The sequence below is a fragment of the Panthera tigris genome, chromosome F3, assembly GCF_018350195.1.
Source record: "Panthera tigris isolate Pti1 chromosome F3, P.tigris_Pti1_mat1.1, whole genome shotgun sequence".
Taxonomy (NCBI): domain Eukaryota; kingdom Metazoa; phylum Chordata; class Mammalia; order Carnivora; family Felidae; genus Panthera; species Panthera tigris.
In genome coordinates, this window is record NC_056678.1 from 5170366 (window position 1) to 5187443 (window position 17078).

Consider the following 17078-nt stretch of genomic DNA (forward strand, 5'->3'; position numbering starts at 1 on the left):
GAGGAAAGCCGGTCCCCAAGCCTGGAACACAATCGCCCCATGCCCACCACCTCCCTCTGGGGCCTAGAAATATTGCTGAAGAAAAAGAAAAAAACAAGGCGCCTGGGTGGCTCAGTTGGTTAAGTGTCCAACTTCGGCCCAGGTCATGATCTGTGGTTTGTGAGTTTGAGCCCCGTGTCAGGCTCTGGGCTGCCAGCTCGGAGCCTGGAATCTGCTTCAGATTCTGTGTCTCCCTCTCTCTCTTCCCCTCCCCCACAGGCTCTCTCTCTGTCTCTTTTTCTTTCGCAAACATTAAAAAAAACCCAAAAAACGGACCATCCCACCACGTTAACCCCAGCCACCAGTTTGGTCAGCAGAAAAGGAAGGGACCTCCCGCCCCCCAGCACCGGCCAGGTGAGGTCTCCCCGCCCCCCCAGGGTAACGTTCCCCAAAGTGCTGTTTACATTTGCCCCTGTGGCTGGGCAGCGCAAACGGACGCTGAAGGTATTTTATAAGTTCAGAAGAGGAAGCTGTTACTCCACAAAAAGCCCACGTCTGTAAGTTGGTCACTCCACCTTGTCTGTCCGAGCAGTTGCTTCATTTTGTCCCCCTGCGTCTGTGTAAGGGTGTCTGTGGGTCCGATGCCTCCCTGCCTCTCTCTGCTTTACCCTTTGTGCCCTGCCCCCTCCCCGTTCTCTCTCTCCAAAGGACGAGAACGGGACTCCTTCACCGCTGGCCACCGTAAACTTGTGCCCCTGCTCCTGTTTCCGAAGTGACTCAACCGGAAAGGCTCCCCACGCCCCCAGCCCTGCCTTCACCTTTCGCCCATCTTTCCACCGTCTGTCCATCTGTCCCCTGTCTGTAGTGGGCTGAATCGCGGCGCCCCTGAATTCACTCGCAACTCAGGCCCTGTGACATGATTTGGAATTGGGTCTTTGAAGACGTAGTTGGTGAAGGATGGAGATGAGGTCTTCCTGGATTAGGGTGGACCCTTAATCCAGTGACCGGTGTCCTTACAATACAAGGAGAGGACAGAGAGAGACCCCGGAGGAGGCGTCCGCGGAAGGCAGAGGTTGGGACTGTTGTGAAGCAGCCGCAAGGCCCTGTGGCCAGCAGGACGCTGGAAGAGACAAGGAAGGATTCCCCTCTAGAGTCTTCAGAGGGAGCACGGCCCCACCTTGATCTGGGACTCCTGGCCTCCCGAGCTGTGAGCGAATATGTTTTTGTTGATCGAAGCCGCCTAGTTTGTGCTTATTTGTTATGGTGGCTTTAGAAACAAATATACTATCTGTCTGCAATCTGTCATCTGTCACCTTTGTTCTCTTCCCCGGACTTTACACCGTTGCCAGGTAAACTCTTCTTTAAAGCTGTGGTTCTTGACCCTGGCAGTTCAAACCCAGGCCTGGGTCTCACCCCCAGATTTTCTGATACACTCGGTGTGGGGTGTGGCTCAGGCAGTGGTAAAGCTCTCAAATGATTCTAGCGGGCGGTTAAAAATTCCTGCTGCTGAGGGGCACCTGGGCGGCTCAGCAGGTTAAGCGTCGCACTTGCTCAGGTCACGATCTCACGGTTTGTGGGTTTGAGCCCCACATCGGGCTCTGTGCTGACAGCTCGGAGTCCGGGGGCCGCTTCGAATTTCTGTGTCTCCTTTTCTCTCTAACCCTGCCCCACTCACACAAGCTCTATCTCTCTCAAAAATAAATAATATACATTTAAAAAAATTTTTAAACAATTCCTGCCGTAGAGCAAGGAAACTTTTTCGTTCCCCTGTTCCGAAATCTCCAACGGCTGTCTTCCCACAAAATGTAAAGAGGATACCAGGGCGCCTGGGTGGCTCGGTCGGTTGAGCGTCTGACTCTCGGTTTCAGCCACGGCATGACCTCATGGTTTGTGAGCTTGAGTCCCGAGTCGGCACTGTGCTGACGACGCGGAGTCTGCTTGGGATTCTCTCTCGAGACGTCCATGGTGGTAATTACAGTGGGCAATGCAGAGCCACCGTGGTGTGCTGGTTATCAGCAAGCTACAACAAGGGGGAAATCTGAGACCACTAGAGGCCAACCCTGCAGGAGGAGTGACCTCTCATCCTGGGGAAGGCACCCTCAGAAAATCAGCGGACTTGCTGACACACTGTCTGATCCGCAGGGTAATGTCTGGTCGTTCTCGAGCAGCTCCTCGTCCAAAGACCCTACCTCACTGCTCGCTCCACGCTTTTCAGCTACCAAATGTTTCCCGGGTGCATTAGTTTCCAGTTGCTGCTGAAGCAAATTACCCCAAATTGAGCAGCTTAGAGTAACACAGATTTATGCTCCATTTTCTGTTATGCTAACGTTCTGGAGGTCGGACGTCTGGAATGGGTCTGCAGGGCTGGCTCTTTCTGGAAGCTCTAGCAGAGGATTCCTCGCCTTTGCCAGCTTTTAGAAGCTGGCTTTGCATGTGGCTTGCGGCCCCTTCCTCTACCTCCAAAGCCCTTCTCTCCTCTCTGACCTCTGCTTCTGTCCCTACATCGCCTCTGGCTCTGACGGTCCTTCCTGTCTCCTTCTTATAAGGGCCTTTGTGATTATGCTGGACCCATCCAGATAATCCAGGGTGATCTCCCCCCGAATCCTCAACTTAATCATATCTGCCAAGCCCCTTTTACTGTGTAAGGAAACATATCCACAGGCTTCCTTTTCCAGGCATTAGGATATGAACATCTTTGGGGCAGGGGGCTTATTCAGCCTACCACACCAAGGGAGAGAGTATTTTTGAAATTTCCTGCTGAAGTTGGGGTGTTTGCTTCAGACCGCAGCCCTGCCCACATCCCTAAGATACCACGACCCTTCTGGAATTTCACCCTGAGCACCGTATCCTCCAGAGACGCTCTGCCCATGATTGAATATACAATCTACTTCCTTTTCTTGTGTTCCCAGTTTGTCAAAAAGCATAAAGATAAATAATACTCCTCTGATCATCTATAAATAGGTGGGAAACAAAAACCCATCATGTTAAAAATAAGTGGTTTTGATGTTGTCATTTGTCAAATGGTGACATCTTATGCCATCGCCCTGGCTCAGCAGAAGCAGCAGCAAACGGGCAGGAAGCTGACACCGGGGCTGGCCCGAGAAGGGCACTGTGCATATGTTAGGGGACAAGTTGTCCGAGTAAAGAACATGAATGAGAGTCTTCTGCTCCCCCAGGGGCTGCAAACACCTGTCCCCGCTCCTGCCTAGAGAGTAGCTCAGCAGGAAGCAGCACATGCACACCCCGTCCCTCGAGCTCGGCTACCCTAGAACACGTGCTTCTGGTGTCCACAAAGCCATCGCAAGTCATAAGCAAAGGCTCTGAGTATGGGCGCACTGGCGAGCAGAATCTTCCTTCCTTCCTCTTGCAGAGGCGCTCGGAAATCCTCCGTAAAAAGGACCAGCAGCACGTCCTCCCAAGTTTGTCTGACCTCTCAAGAGCAAGTTTAGGCACCGCACGAGCCTCGTGGCTTAGCGAGCCTTGACTCACTCGTAGGCTGCTGGAGCTGCCACAGTCCTCTTGCCCGTAACCTAAAATGTAAACTCCAATAACACCTATGACTTACTAGGCACAGTCGTCTTCTAGAAATAGACAATCCCACACCGACTTCAGCCATAGTTCTGTCTACCACGGTCTCTGACATGGATTCCAATGGATGCTTTTTGAGAAAGCAGGATAATTTTTACACCAGAGACGTTTTCCTTTAACCCAAGGAATGCACACTCAACACACTATCATGTTAATGATCCATTATGGATTTATGATTCATGTATTAATCTAACATCATCTTACATTGTCTTGACATGTTGACTTTATTGAAGTCCTAGGAAATAAAGTTCTCCTATCCCTTCAAGTGCCCCTGTATTGAATGTGACATCAAATGCCACCCGGATTCTTTGCGTTGCGCCCAAGGATCTACTGAGTATCGTTAAGATACTTCAGGTTAAAGATACTTCAGGTTAAACATAAGCTTGGTGCCCATAAACTGGTGGTTTCTACCAAAACTCCTGGGGTCTCAATAGGTCCTTTGGCCTGGAATGTTTTCCTGAACCTAGGGTCAGACATGAGAAACACCTTTAGTGTTTCCCTGAGATTGGCATTGTCTCTAATGAGCAGACACTTTTGCACGGGTTAGCTGCTGTGAGCGACATAATAATAAAAGGCATTGGGTTCTCAACGGGTTTGTAATCTAGCAAGAGAGACCAAACTAAGATTTAGGAAAGAGTGAACACAAAAAACTTCCTACCTCCCAGCCTCAGGCTTCTCTTCTGGCAAATGAGGGGATTCAAATAGATTCCTAATAATTGCATCCCTGCCCTAGAGCTTATAAAATGTTTGCATATTTTTCTTGACTGTTGTCCAACAACCTTACAAGGTCGGGATTCCATAGGTGAGGAAAGGGACTAAGACGTTAAGCTACTCAACTGAGGTTCACCAACGGGTGGCGCCATGGACTTGACCCAGGTAGGAAGGTCTCCAGTTCTCCCACCCTGATACAAAAGACAGTTAACCACTCTAGGGAACTGGATTCTGTGATTCTGGATTGGAATCACAACATTCTGTTGATTCTGAGTGCTGTGTGTGCAGTGTTCCCTGTGGGTGTTTACTATAATGACTAGAAATCATGCAAAAGCAGCTGCCTTTCAGAAAGATGGAATCAGGGGCACCTGGGTGGCTCAGTCGGGTGAGCGTCTGACTTCGGCTCAGGTCATGACCTCATGGTAACGAGAGTTCGAGCCCCGCATCGGGCTCTGTGCTGAAAGCTCGGAGCCTGGAGCCTGCTTTCGATCCTGTGTCTCCCTCTCTCTCTGCCCCTCCCCCACTCGCCCTCTCTCTCTCAAAAACAAATGGTAAACATTAAAAAAGAAGACAAAACAAATAAAATGGATTTACTCCAAGGGATTATTCAACTTAGGAAAAAAAAAAAAAAAGATGGAATTAACCTGTGGTTGACTACAAGCAACTAACCCAGACATGTCTTTTCAAAGTCAAAACCCATGTGGTCCAAAGAAGGTTCTAGAGCACTTTCTGCTTTCCATGTACGTATACAGATTGGGCTAAATCGCCTACAAGCCAATAGCAGAAGGTCTTTCTGCGAAAGACAACTGGAGACTGTTGCGCTTTGGAGTGGGTAACGGGGGGCTTGAGGGATGTGAGGGACCTTCCTATCACCCGTGTGAAGGCTTCACCCTGTCAGTGTTGGAAAGCCTGTCCTAATCTTTGTCATCCTCCCTGCACTTAAATGGGAGAAGGACGACGTACTCTTCTCCCACGTTTCTGCAGGCTCCAGATTTCAGCAGCAACAAAGTCTAGATGCTTCTCTGCTCAGCGAACAGCCCTGGCACCGGTCCAGAGGGCTACCTGCTCTGTGTGGAAGGAAGCAGGAGTGTGGGTGGGCAGGAAAAGCGAGGTCAGCTTTCAGAACAGTCAGCCGTGTCTGCTGAGCTGGCTATCCTGTGAGCTGCAGAATATTTATGGCAGGGAGATGTCCGTAATGGGAGACACTCAGTCTGGCCAGACGACGATCGCCTAGCCCAGGGCATCAGGATGACACAGTCATGACACGGGGGCACCGATTCACAGCCAGGCACCAAATCTCTTTATCCCAGACAGATTCCTTTTGATCCCTTTATCGACTAGGCCGAAATGCACGAATTAGCCTGTTCTGGAGTCGGAAAGAAGCATTCGAATTTACCCAGGAAATTCTCAAGTCGGTGGCTTGTGTGAATCATCCTTGCATCGGCCTTGCCCACGGGCTGGACTGTGAGCCCTCCTGTGCGCTCTCTCACCCCCGCACTCACCTCCCCGGCTGACACTGGGTGGTTCACCCGCCCGACCCCGTAAAGACCACAGGACCGGAACCTGGGGTTCTAGCCCAACGCGGGAGCCCCACCGACACCTAGCACAGTGTCCAGCACTTGGTTAGAGCTTAATAAACATTTGTGATTGGGCAGGACATTCTTTTTCAGCAGACACGGAAGAAGAGGAGGAGCAAAACTAATCAGGCACAAGTAAAAAAAAAAAAAAATCATCAAAAATCCTTAATCTTGCTTTCAAGAAGCATCTTTACCCTGCCATACAAACTTTCCTAACACTTTGACTATTTTCTAGGAAAGCACCAAGGCCCAATCCCTCATCCTTGCTCATTAGTGCTGTGCTGCAGCTGAATCTTCTAACTAGCACCTGATATATGTCACAAGTGCTCTGGGGCCCAGGAAGGTGTAACATGAGTCGTCTGTGTAACATGAGTACGTGCCTCACACAACTCAGGGTGTGTTGAAAATACGACCTGAGTACAAGAATGTGCACCCGAGCATTTTATTTATAGTAGCGAAAACTGAAACTCTAGTAATTGGTGCTTGGTTATATAAATTAGGCCACACTCAGATAATGGAGCATATTTATATAATGGCATACTATGCTACCATTAAGGATCCTATTCTAGAAAAAAATATATAATGGCATGGGAAAATGCACCCAGTAATATTAAGTGAAAAGCAGATCACAGAATTAAACATAATCACAATTGTATAAATTGGGCTTGTATAAAATCCTGGAAGGAAACATACCCAACAGTTATATAGTCCATTTCTGGGTGATGTTGATTTTTAGTCTTATTTATACTTGTTTGTATTTTTTGTATGTTATTTTATAGGAAAAATAATACTTTTTTATTAGTTTTCAACATAATATATTTAAAATCTCTAACAGAAAAGGTACGTTACTCAACAGCGGAAAGAGGCTATTCTGTTCCTGCCTTCCGTGGTTATGTTCAAGCGTTAGATGATAAAGCGCCATCCAGGGGGCCACTGGCTCGGCATCAGATTTTTATACTCACAATCCAGAAAATTCCACCCCAAAGTAAAGTGGCAGGTAGGTCCCTGCAGGTCAACATAGGAGTGGTTTTCTTTGGTATGTCGGGTCTGGAAAGGAGCCATATCTGGGAAAGATGTTGACGGGACACTGCTCTGGGGTAAAGCTGGGGGAAAGTTAGAAGTGGCAAGCCAGTGCTGGCTCCGTCCCCAACTGTGTGGCCGCAGGTCATTCGATTTCTCTAAGCATTGTGTTCCCCGTCAATAAAAGGAAGATCTAACATCCATCCTGCCTGCTCACAGGTCTACTGTGAGGTTAAATAAAATGATGTGCGCCCCGTATTTTGCAAACTACAAAGCACCCAGTAAATGGCAGTCTGGCGATCCAAGAATGCTAACTTCTTCGGATAAGGATCCAGGCTCCCCACTCTCCTTCAAGATATCAAGACAAGCCATCTATACTCCCTCTTCCACTCTAGAAAAGTCACCAGGAATTTGATCAGCCACATTTAACGCATTTTATGTTCCCCCGTACCTTCGCCCCACGTAACAAAACCGTACTGTGTTCTCTCAACTTGTTTCTTTTTTTTCCCCTGGGAACATGGTCAGATTGGCTTTCCCTGCCTCCGCTGAGGGAAGGTGAGGCCAAAAGCCTGGATTCTTGCCACTGGAATGTGGACGAAGTTACCTATGTCCCTTCCAGGCTGGGTCCCTCAAGTCCCCCCAAGAGATTCTCCACAATCTCTCTCTTCCCTCATTCCTTGGCTGCTTGTACAAGATCTGGTGTCAGACTCTGAGGCCCCTGGAAGATGGTGACATGGAAACGAGTGGAAGGCCAGGCACCAAACACCCAATACAACAGGGCCATGAGTAAGAAATAACCTGGGATCATTTGTTACACCAGTGAGATCTCCTGACTAATACACTCTGTGACCATGGCCACCCCTCCAATCCACAGGGACTTCAATGCTTTCTGCTGCTTGCCACATGACTGATGCAGGGGACACAGAGAACACATATGGCAAACCCAACCCTCATCCAACAGAAAACTCACCCAAGAAAAGTTAAGACAATTTTTTGAGATTCCTTGGCAGATTTAGGACCTGCTCCCTTAATTTCTATAGGGAAACTCGGGAGTATGTGCTAATTTAAACAACTGAAAAAGAGAAAATAAGAAAACGGAAAGACACTTGGTAACCTAATCCCAACCGTATTTAAAGTGAGTTGCAGATAGAAAAGGGTTATGGTCCAACAAGGCAGAAGGGGTTAGGAAGGGAGTCTACACCTTTTTTAGAGGGTCCAGACACTGGAAGCAGAGCGCTACCATGGATCACTGGCCCCTCATACGTTTCATCTTTATTTAGCAATGGCCAGTGGGGGGCCACATGGAAACATTGGGCTCTGAGTTGGGGAGTCCCCAGAAGGAAAAGAGCAAAGACAGGAAGTGCAACCCACTTCTCTGCATGGACTCCAACCAACCCTATTCTAACTTGCCCAGAAGCTACTTACCTGGTATGGGTACAGGGTGACCCCGTTGGTTCTCGACAGGGACCAGGTGCCATCCAGGTACTGGTGAGCCTGAATGGCCACTGAGTTGAGGATGTTCCCATTGCTGGGACTGGTGGCCATCTGAAGGCTGACCTTGGCCTGGTGGGTTGGGGACCCACTCTTCTTCTCGGCCCCGTTGCTGACCCCAAGGCTGTTGGGTTTGCTGCTGTGCTTGTTGGTGACGAAAGCCGTGTAGTTGGGGGAGGCGTAGGAGGCAGGCACAAAGGCCCAATCTCTGGGCTGCTGCAGCCCACCCATGTGCCGGGACCCCACCAGGGTGGGCATGTTGGAGAGGGCTGGGGGCGAGCCGGGCGAGCCATCGTAATGCTCACTGCCAGCTGCCTGTTCCAAGGTCACCACCATCTGGATGGCCTCCTGCTTCAGCTGGTTCAGGTGTGTGGCACAAATGTCACAGCGGTTGTCCTTGTCATTCCATGCCTTCCGGATGGTGTTGGGGACCTGGAGCTTGTCATGAATCACGGCCGAGAAAGCAGGGTCCTGGAGAGCACACAAGCAAAACAAAACAGGAGAACCTGTAACTCAAGGCTGGTACGTGCAATTCAGATGTCTGGCTTAGGAGTTAAGCCCTAGATGTATTCAGAGTCTGACTGTCTGATAGACCTCCAACAGACGTGAGCAGCCGGGCTGGCAGAAAAGCCTCTAGTGGACAAACACCTTTGACAAATAGGAGATTATTATGGTGGAGACATTAGGAATAATTAAAAACAAAAAGATTTCTAAGCATCCTCCTCACCAGGATGGCCAAAGAACATTCCAGATTCTTCTCCACGTGTCCACTGAAGAATTACAGGGAGTGAGGGGTGAGTGCCGTCAGCCCCGACTGACGCATGTGGTCCCCTGGCCCCCCGCAGGCCATGGAACACTGGTGATTGATGGAGATTCTATTCTAAGAAAGTCTTGGCCTCATTAGTGCTGCGTGCTTAGTGCCATTGGAAGGAAACCAAACCGAACAGATTCTGGACCAGAAGCCCAGCAGCCCCTGCAGATTCCCCGTTGACCATCTGCTCCGTGGCAAGCTGGATACACGTGTCTGATATCCTCACCAATTCAAAGAAAAATACCTCCATGACAAACAGTCCAAGACACCTGTCCCCACAAGCATCATCTAAAACTACTATTCAAAACTCTTTAGCTCGGAAACCCTTGCCTAAAAGAAATCAGGGGGTGTCTGGGTGGCTCAGTCGGTTGAGTGTCTGACTCTTGATTGCCACTCAGGTCATGATCTCATGGTTCGTGAGATCGAGCACCACATTGAGCTCTGTGCTGACAGCACGGAGCCTGCTTGGGATTCTCTCTCTCTCCCTCTTCCTCTCCCCCCCTCTCCTACTGGCACACATACACGTTCTCTCTCTCTCTCTCTCTCAAAACAAATAAAAGTTTAAAAGAAATCAGAAAATGAAGTTAATGAGGATGATTTCTTTCATTCACTTTATGTTCATTTTTATAGGAAAACAGGATTTCGCAGAGAAATAAGCATGAGGGGTGTTAACTGTTTACCAGAATATTTGAGTTCTAATTCCAGTTCTGCTACTAACTAGCCGTGTGACTTTGGACAAGCTAATTGGCCTCACTGAGCCCCTCGTCTGTCACCAGAGGCCATGGCCGATCCTTGCCGTAAGATCCTTCCAGCTCCGTGACTCTGGCCGTGGAGAAATCGGGACAAGAGAGTATGGTACGTGTATATACAGACGGAGCCATATGTCATTTTGGGGGCCTGACTGAACTTTTGAGATCCAAAATTTGCTGCAAATAATTGATGAGGCTCATTTTCCTCTAGGACATTAGAAGAAAAGTCTGCCCTTCTGAAACTTACTGTCTGGTTTCATGGGAAAGGGGGGGCCCTCAGGATTGAATGGGGCTTGATGAGCTGTGGGTAAGAGAGGCAGTTGGGGGGGGGGTGCCTGGGTGGGCAGGAAGAAAGATCGGCGGTGGGAGAGATGTTCTTAATTACGATCCATCTTGATTACATGCTATAGCGTTTTGTTTTCCCTGTTTAACTACCCTGAATAACTCCTCAGCAGGCACTGATTAACTGATTAATAAATCAAGAGGCCCCTTTACACGGCAGCAGCAAGGGGTGGCTCAGGAGGCAGAAACTCAAGACAGTCACCTAAAATGATGGGAAATAATAAGAGGTCAAGGTTGATCGAGTCCGGTTGACAAAGTGCTGCGAGCCATGTGAGACCTGCCTGGTGGCATCCTTCCCGGTGACAGCTGCTTTGTCCAGAGTCAGATCACAACTCCGAGCATGTGGGACCCCCGGTGGGCTAAAGGACCCCTCAGGGACCATTCTGGAGCAGGCTGTCACTTCGGTGTTCAGATAAGGAAACTGAGCTCCAAAAAGGTCAGTAGCTTGGACTACACCCAGACCTCTCAAACCCTAGGTCGTGCTTTTCAGAGCCAAAGAGTCATATTCACCGATGGACTCATGGGGTTTTTTGCACAGTTCTCACCTTGCTCATCTAGGCAATAGTCATTTATTCAAAAGAAATTTATCTGAGCCCCCATCTGTGCCCAGACACAGGTTCCTGCTTTTTCATACAACATTACAAAATGAGCATTTTCCCTTATCAATACATGTCATTTGAAAATGTGATTTTTTAATGACCAGGCCGTATTTTATCCTTTCGTTGTTTCAAGGTCATTTATTTATCCCCACGTTCTACTACGTAACCAGAGACAGTGTAAGAAATCAGAGACGGGCATTCAAAAGCAACCCGCAACCCATATAGCTTATGCTTTCAAGATGCCAAACTATTTGGTTTCAAGAAGCCTCAAACGAATGGCTGATTTAGAACGTTTGTGTTAATCCAATCATCAGGAAGAGGCGTCACAGTGAGGAGGCAGATAGAAGTCCAGTCCTGTCCGCACTTCACAGTTTATTTTCAATCCCTATAGAATCTAGATTTGAGTCTGACATCTGCAGCTCAGGCGGGGGGGGTCACATCCATGCTCCAGAAATGGCGTAAGCCTGCTTCTGGGGGTTCCTTTCTCCTTTTCTTCTTGTTTTGTTTTGCTTTTTAATATTTATTTTGAGAGAGAGAGAGAGAGAGAGAGAGAGTGTGTGTGTGTGTGTGTGTGTGTGTGTGTGTGTGTGTGTGTGTGAGTGGGGAGGGACAGAGAGAATCCCAAGCAGGCTCCACGAGGTCAGCACAGAGCCCGATGCGGGGCACGATCTCATGAACCGCGAGATCATGACCCGAGCTCGACAGACTAAGCCACCCAGGTGCCCCTCTTCTTGGTTTTTACTGCCCTCCCTTGAAGCAGTACCTTCTTCACTCAGCTCACTGCTGTTTTGCCGTTCAACGTCTAACATTTAACAAAGAACGTCCGTTGGCCAGGCCCTGCGCCAGGTTGGGGACCTCAGGATGCGTGAAAACAATTCCTGTCTCCCGCAAGTTCACAGTCCAGGGGACCTTCCTGGTTCCTGGATGCCACGACCCTTTGCTGCCACCTCCAGTCCAGGACCAATCAACACACATGGGACCCACGGAATTTCAGCGCTCCCCACCTGGTTCCAGAGGCGTCAACAAAACCAGCCGTGAGTGCTGCAGCAAAGCCCTCTATCAGTACAATGCACATGACCACAGACACCCAGAAGCAGCAAAGAGCCACTGCTGTCTCCTCTGGAGTAAAACTGAGATCGACTCTTCAACGAGATACAATTGCTGGCTGATGTCAGAGGCGTTCCCTAAATTAAGCCACCCTTGATCTGAAACCCTATGTGCGTGCTTATCAGCAAAAGGCCTCAGTTAGTTGGGGAGCCTGGGTGGCTCAGTCGCTTAAGCGTCTGACTCTTGATTTTGGCTCAGGTCGTGATCTCACGGTTGAGAAATGGAGCCCCACGTTGAGCTCTGTGCTGACAAGCGTGGAGCCTGCTTGAAATTCTCTCTATCTCTGCCCTCCCCCCACCTGTGCTCTCTCTCTCTCAAAATAAATAAGCAAACATTTTTTTAAAAAGCCCCAATTAGTCAAGAGATATAGCTTGTGGAAACTAAAACCCTTTGCAAGGGTTTGTCTGTACATTATAAATATTTTAGCGCAACTCAAAACTTCAAAGGGGAATGGTCAACAGACACGGCTTTCTGTATGCGCTGGGGAAAAGATGCTGCTCGGGGGAGAGGAGTCCTAAACAGGAAGAAAAGAGAAAAGGAGGCTTCACAGCCATGGAAGGCTCACCATGCCAATCTCTTCCGTCACGAGCACAAAAAGGTTTGCGGTGGCCCCGGGAGATGGGCTAGGGCAGCGCCCTTGTGGTCAGCTTGCACCTGAAGAAACCTGGACCCCGGGAAGGAATGAATTTAGCCCCACAGTCTGGCTTGCTGCCTAGCCCCTGGGTTTCAAAGACATTCCTACATCTAGTCCTCGTTCACCCTGTGAGCTCGGGAAACAATCGCCTGGGAACAGCAGGAACCCTGCACAAGCTGAATCTCTATCTTGAACGTCCTAATTTTCACTTAAGCACGTACGAAAAGTGGGCTATTGGTATTTGGGCGACATTTGCATCCTCAACTTTGAAGGTGAAGGTTCGGTACCCCAAACATCCTCATCTTTCAAAAATAGTAGCAAAATGATTTCTCCTGCACATCTGCCATGGGGAGGAATTCAAGAAAACACTTGGGCGACTGGTAACGTTCCTTAGGAGGAGGGTTAGGGCAAACACGTGCCCAACAGCTCACTGCCAGAAAGGAACACAGAAAACTCTGGAAGATGGTTCTCCAACCCCTCTACAGCTCTACTTCTTCTAGGGGCGTTTTGGGAAAAGGGGTGTCCTAACACATCCCCTAAGCATGTCTTAGACTGATGACTTTCTTTAGGTTGACCTCCCCACTGTCTTCTGGCAGACTGATCTAAAAAATTACGATGAAATCTTCCCCAGGCAATGGCATCCAAGCCCATGGCTTCAATAGCCATCTATATCCTGGTGACTAGGAATTCTCTCTTTTTGTCTCTGCTGGTCTTTCTCCTGACCTCCAAAGCCCTTATATCCCATACCCCCCCCTGGAAAACATCACCCCAATAAATACTCTTCAAACTGACAATTCAAACTTAATTTTATTGGCCCTTAAACGTACTCTTACTCCAACAATCACCATCAAAGTTTAAATGGCATCCTTATCCATTCAGGCACCCAGGCCAGAAATCTAGAACCTTCCTTGTCTCCCCCTTTCCCCTCCAATCCAACCGCCAAATGTAGATGGTACTTTCTGAGAGCCCTTTACGGTGCCTCTGTTCATGTCCACTGTGATAATAAAGCTGTAAACACTTCTCACACCATCACGGTCTCCCTGATTCTAGCCTTGACCTCAACCCACCTCCCCCCAAGACGATTTTACTAGAAGGCAGATCCGATGGTGTCATAACCCTGCTATCCTAGACCTGCATTCCAGGAGCAATCTTATTTCTATAGTTTCTATTTGGAGAACTACTTCTCTGCTAGACTGTCAGGTCCTTGAGGGGAAATATTCTTTCTTTCCATCTTTAATCCCTCCGTGGCTCAAACAGTGCTTACTTCACGGTAAGGGCTGGACAGGTATTTGTGAATTACGTAAATGAATGAAAAGAATTCAACCAAAGCAAAAACAGTCAAGTAACAAAGTTGAGCTGGGTCCATGTTTCGTTTATTTTGGCTAAGTGAGCTAGTTGCCTATTATACGATTATCATGACACAAACCCTTCCAAATCTAAGGTTGTTAGAGTTCCCCAACCGTATTTGTTCTAGCTGGCTGAAGAACCTAATGTGTGCCAACCATGACCCAGATGCCGTCCTTCTCCCTGGCTTGTCCTTAAACTATTCGAATATATTCTCCATTCTCTTACGTCAACACAAGATCTATGACTCTTTCTCCTAATTTCCCAGAAAAGTCATGTTTATATGCAAAAGTTTTTGGGTTTGGCGGTTTGTTTTGGGGAGTTTTTGTTTTTGTTTTACCATCAGGCCGACTCACTGGCAACAAGAGAAACCTACCCCAGTACAGGTGGGCTGGACCCCCAGCAAGCAAGCAACATGCTCACTGTCCAAGGGCACAGCTGCTAATGAGGGCATAGATCGTGGAGCAAGAGTGGGAACGTGCAAACTACTGCCCAAGCAGGCCATTTGCTCATGGCCCTCACTTCTTCCCGCCCCATTTCATCCTCTGCTCAGCCATAAACACTAATGCCACTTTTGAGGACAAGGCTGTCATTTTTCTCCGTGTAATTTTAGCCAAAAGGATACTTTGACCGTGTTCCTCCAAAGCCTCTGGGTCTGGGAGGGAGGCAGCAGCTGGAGTCAGTGTCCAGCATGTGTCATACAAATTCCTGTTGATGTTTGCTTCTGGTTTATTATTCTAGAGACCTCTGGAGACAAGCGCGTCAGGATTGAAGTCGTTCTTCAAAGGCACTTTGTCTCTACTTTGTTCCTAAACTTTCTTCCTCCATAAACGCCATCCCACGAGGCCCGGGATGGCGGGCAGGACTCCGAGAATGCCATGTTTTGATCCCCACTGCAGGAAGCTTCCCAAAAGATCAATGGAATTCACCTTCACACTCCTTACAATCTTTGCAGCGAACGTCTGCTTTCCCGCCTCCTCCCCACCTCCCAACACCTTCCTCAGCAGTGTTCTTTCCTTCTCAAGAATCCCAGTGTTCTGCTTAGCAGTTCTATCCCCAAAGGCAGGTGTCAATGTCGATGCTGCTCTTTTTGGAACGGAAACAGCAAAACGGAAGGTTTGCAAAACAACAGACAGCAGACCTCAGGTGCATCTGAACCAAGAATATGAACTCCCTCCTTCCTGGCTCCACATTCGAATATCTGGACCCAGACGTCTCTCCAAGAAGTAGTATTTTATTTTTGCTTAATTTAATTTAATTTAATTTAATTTAACTTTATCTCATCTCATCTCATCTCATCTCATCTCATCTCATCTCATCTTTGCCTCAGTAATTTCAGAAGAAAGAACCAGATGATTTGACCAAACCTTAACTAGCTGTAGGCAGAAGGAAGAACGCCAACAGATCAAGTCCAAGGATGCATGGGAAGTGCCACCTGGCAGACGAAACTTCTTCCTTGGGATGGCATGGTCTCCCATGCTCACCAGCCCCCTGACCCACACCACTCACTTTCCTGACGCGTGCCTGACAGCACGGGAAAGATCAAAGAGATGCCTCCGGTCGGTCGTGACGACCCACTGTCCTTCTCCAGTGAGACTCTGCCCAGCCATCTGGTTGAACCTTCCCGGGGCAACTGACGGACAAACCTCAGTGTCCTTTACTGCTGCGGTTCGCAGAGTCCCCAGACCCACAAGCAAGGCATGGGACCACCCTGGAGGGAAGCCAGGGAACACATCAGACGGTGACGAGTGATGACGTCTCACTGCCCCTGGTGGTCGAGGGTGACCGCCTTACGGGGGCTGCCGTTCTCACTAGCATCCCTGACCGGTTTCCTCTGTTTGGCACGAGGACACAAGGCTCATTCTGCAAAGTTCGGTGGTTGCACGAGGGAGGGGCAAGAGCGAGTGGAGAGCTGTTGCAAGAGCCCAAACCAAACCACAGAAGCACAGCAGATCCAGCCTGGCTCTGAAATCACAGGCCGGCGTTGGTAACGTGAAACCTCCCTCCGGCCCATCAGGCCGCGTCTGGACCCAAGGCTCATCACCATCATCGTCATCATCATTTCTGACCCACCTCGTGCGCCAACCGCGCCTCGCTCCGTAACGACGATCACCCGAGAACACGGATCCCCGCGTGTGAGCAAGAACGCACGTAAACGCATGCCAGGTAATGAGCTCCAAGGGACCGAAAAAACCGCCAGAGGAAGAATGTGAACTGTCAGACCAGAGCTGTTCTACAGAAGAGGCCAAATTAACCTGTAATGTAGGGACGGTGCCCAGCCTGAGTTACCCGGCTCTGCAGGGAGAGCAGGGACCCGGCGTGAATGATCGTGTTCCCCACTCGACGCCGTTGGCGGCAGGATGCAATTCACACGGCTGCTCGCAGCAACGTGCGAAAAAGCCTTGCGGCTGATACGACCTTTCTGCTTCAAAAGAAGAGGCAGCTTTTTAATTAGAACTTAATATGATTAAGAACAGTTCACGAATTACTTGAGAGAATAGGTGAGGTGTCCCTCCACTACAATCACGCACATTTTCTTTAATGCCCTGTGTCTGACCTTTTCCGACTCAATGGCACCGACGGTCCCTGTTGATTCTCTTGAAAGCGATCGGTTACAAGTGGGAGAGGCTCAGGCCCCCACTTGACCACTTAGTAGCTATCTCACGGGGAGGCATTTTTTAGCAACTCAGCCAAGCTTCAGTCCCCCTAGATGTGAAAATGGAAATTGATAGGGGTGTCTGGAAGGTTCAGTCAGTTAAGCGTCTGACTCTTGATTTCAGCTCAGCTCATGATCTCACGGTTCGTGGGTTCGAGCCCCGCGTCGGGCTCCGCGCTGACAGCGCAGAGCCTGCTTGAGATTCTCTCTCTGCCCTTCTCCGCCCCTCCCCTGCTCATGCTCCAGTGTGCACACACATGCATACCCTGTCTCAAAACAAACAAGTAAATGTTAAAAAAAAGTTGATGATTTAAGAAAAAAAGGAAACGGGAATTGAGAATAGTCCCTATTTTATCGAGTGAGGACTGGATGTAACGTGGTCGCACAGTCCCTGTCCTTGGGAAATGCTAAGTAAAGGTAGCAATTAGTGTCAGGGTCACACTTCTCAGGATCTAACACCGCACCTTGTG

The 17078-nt window shown here is 49.0% G+C and overlaps 1 protein-coding gene across 1 annotated transcript in view; it reads right to left on the bottom strand.

The window, feature by feature from the left end:
- Window positions 1-17078, bottom strand: part of KIF26B (kinesin family member 26B) — a 464690-nt gene that overhangs the window by 282399 nt on the left and 165213 nt on the right. The window contains 1 exon segment of the mRNA XM_042975573.1: window positions 8301-8837. Within this exon segment, the coding sequence (XP_042831507.1) occupies window positions 8301-8837 (537 nt within the window).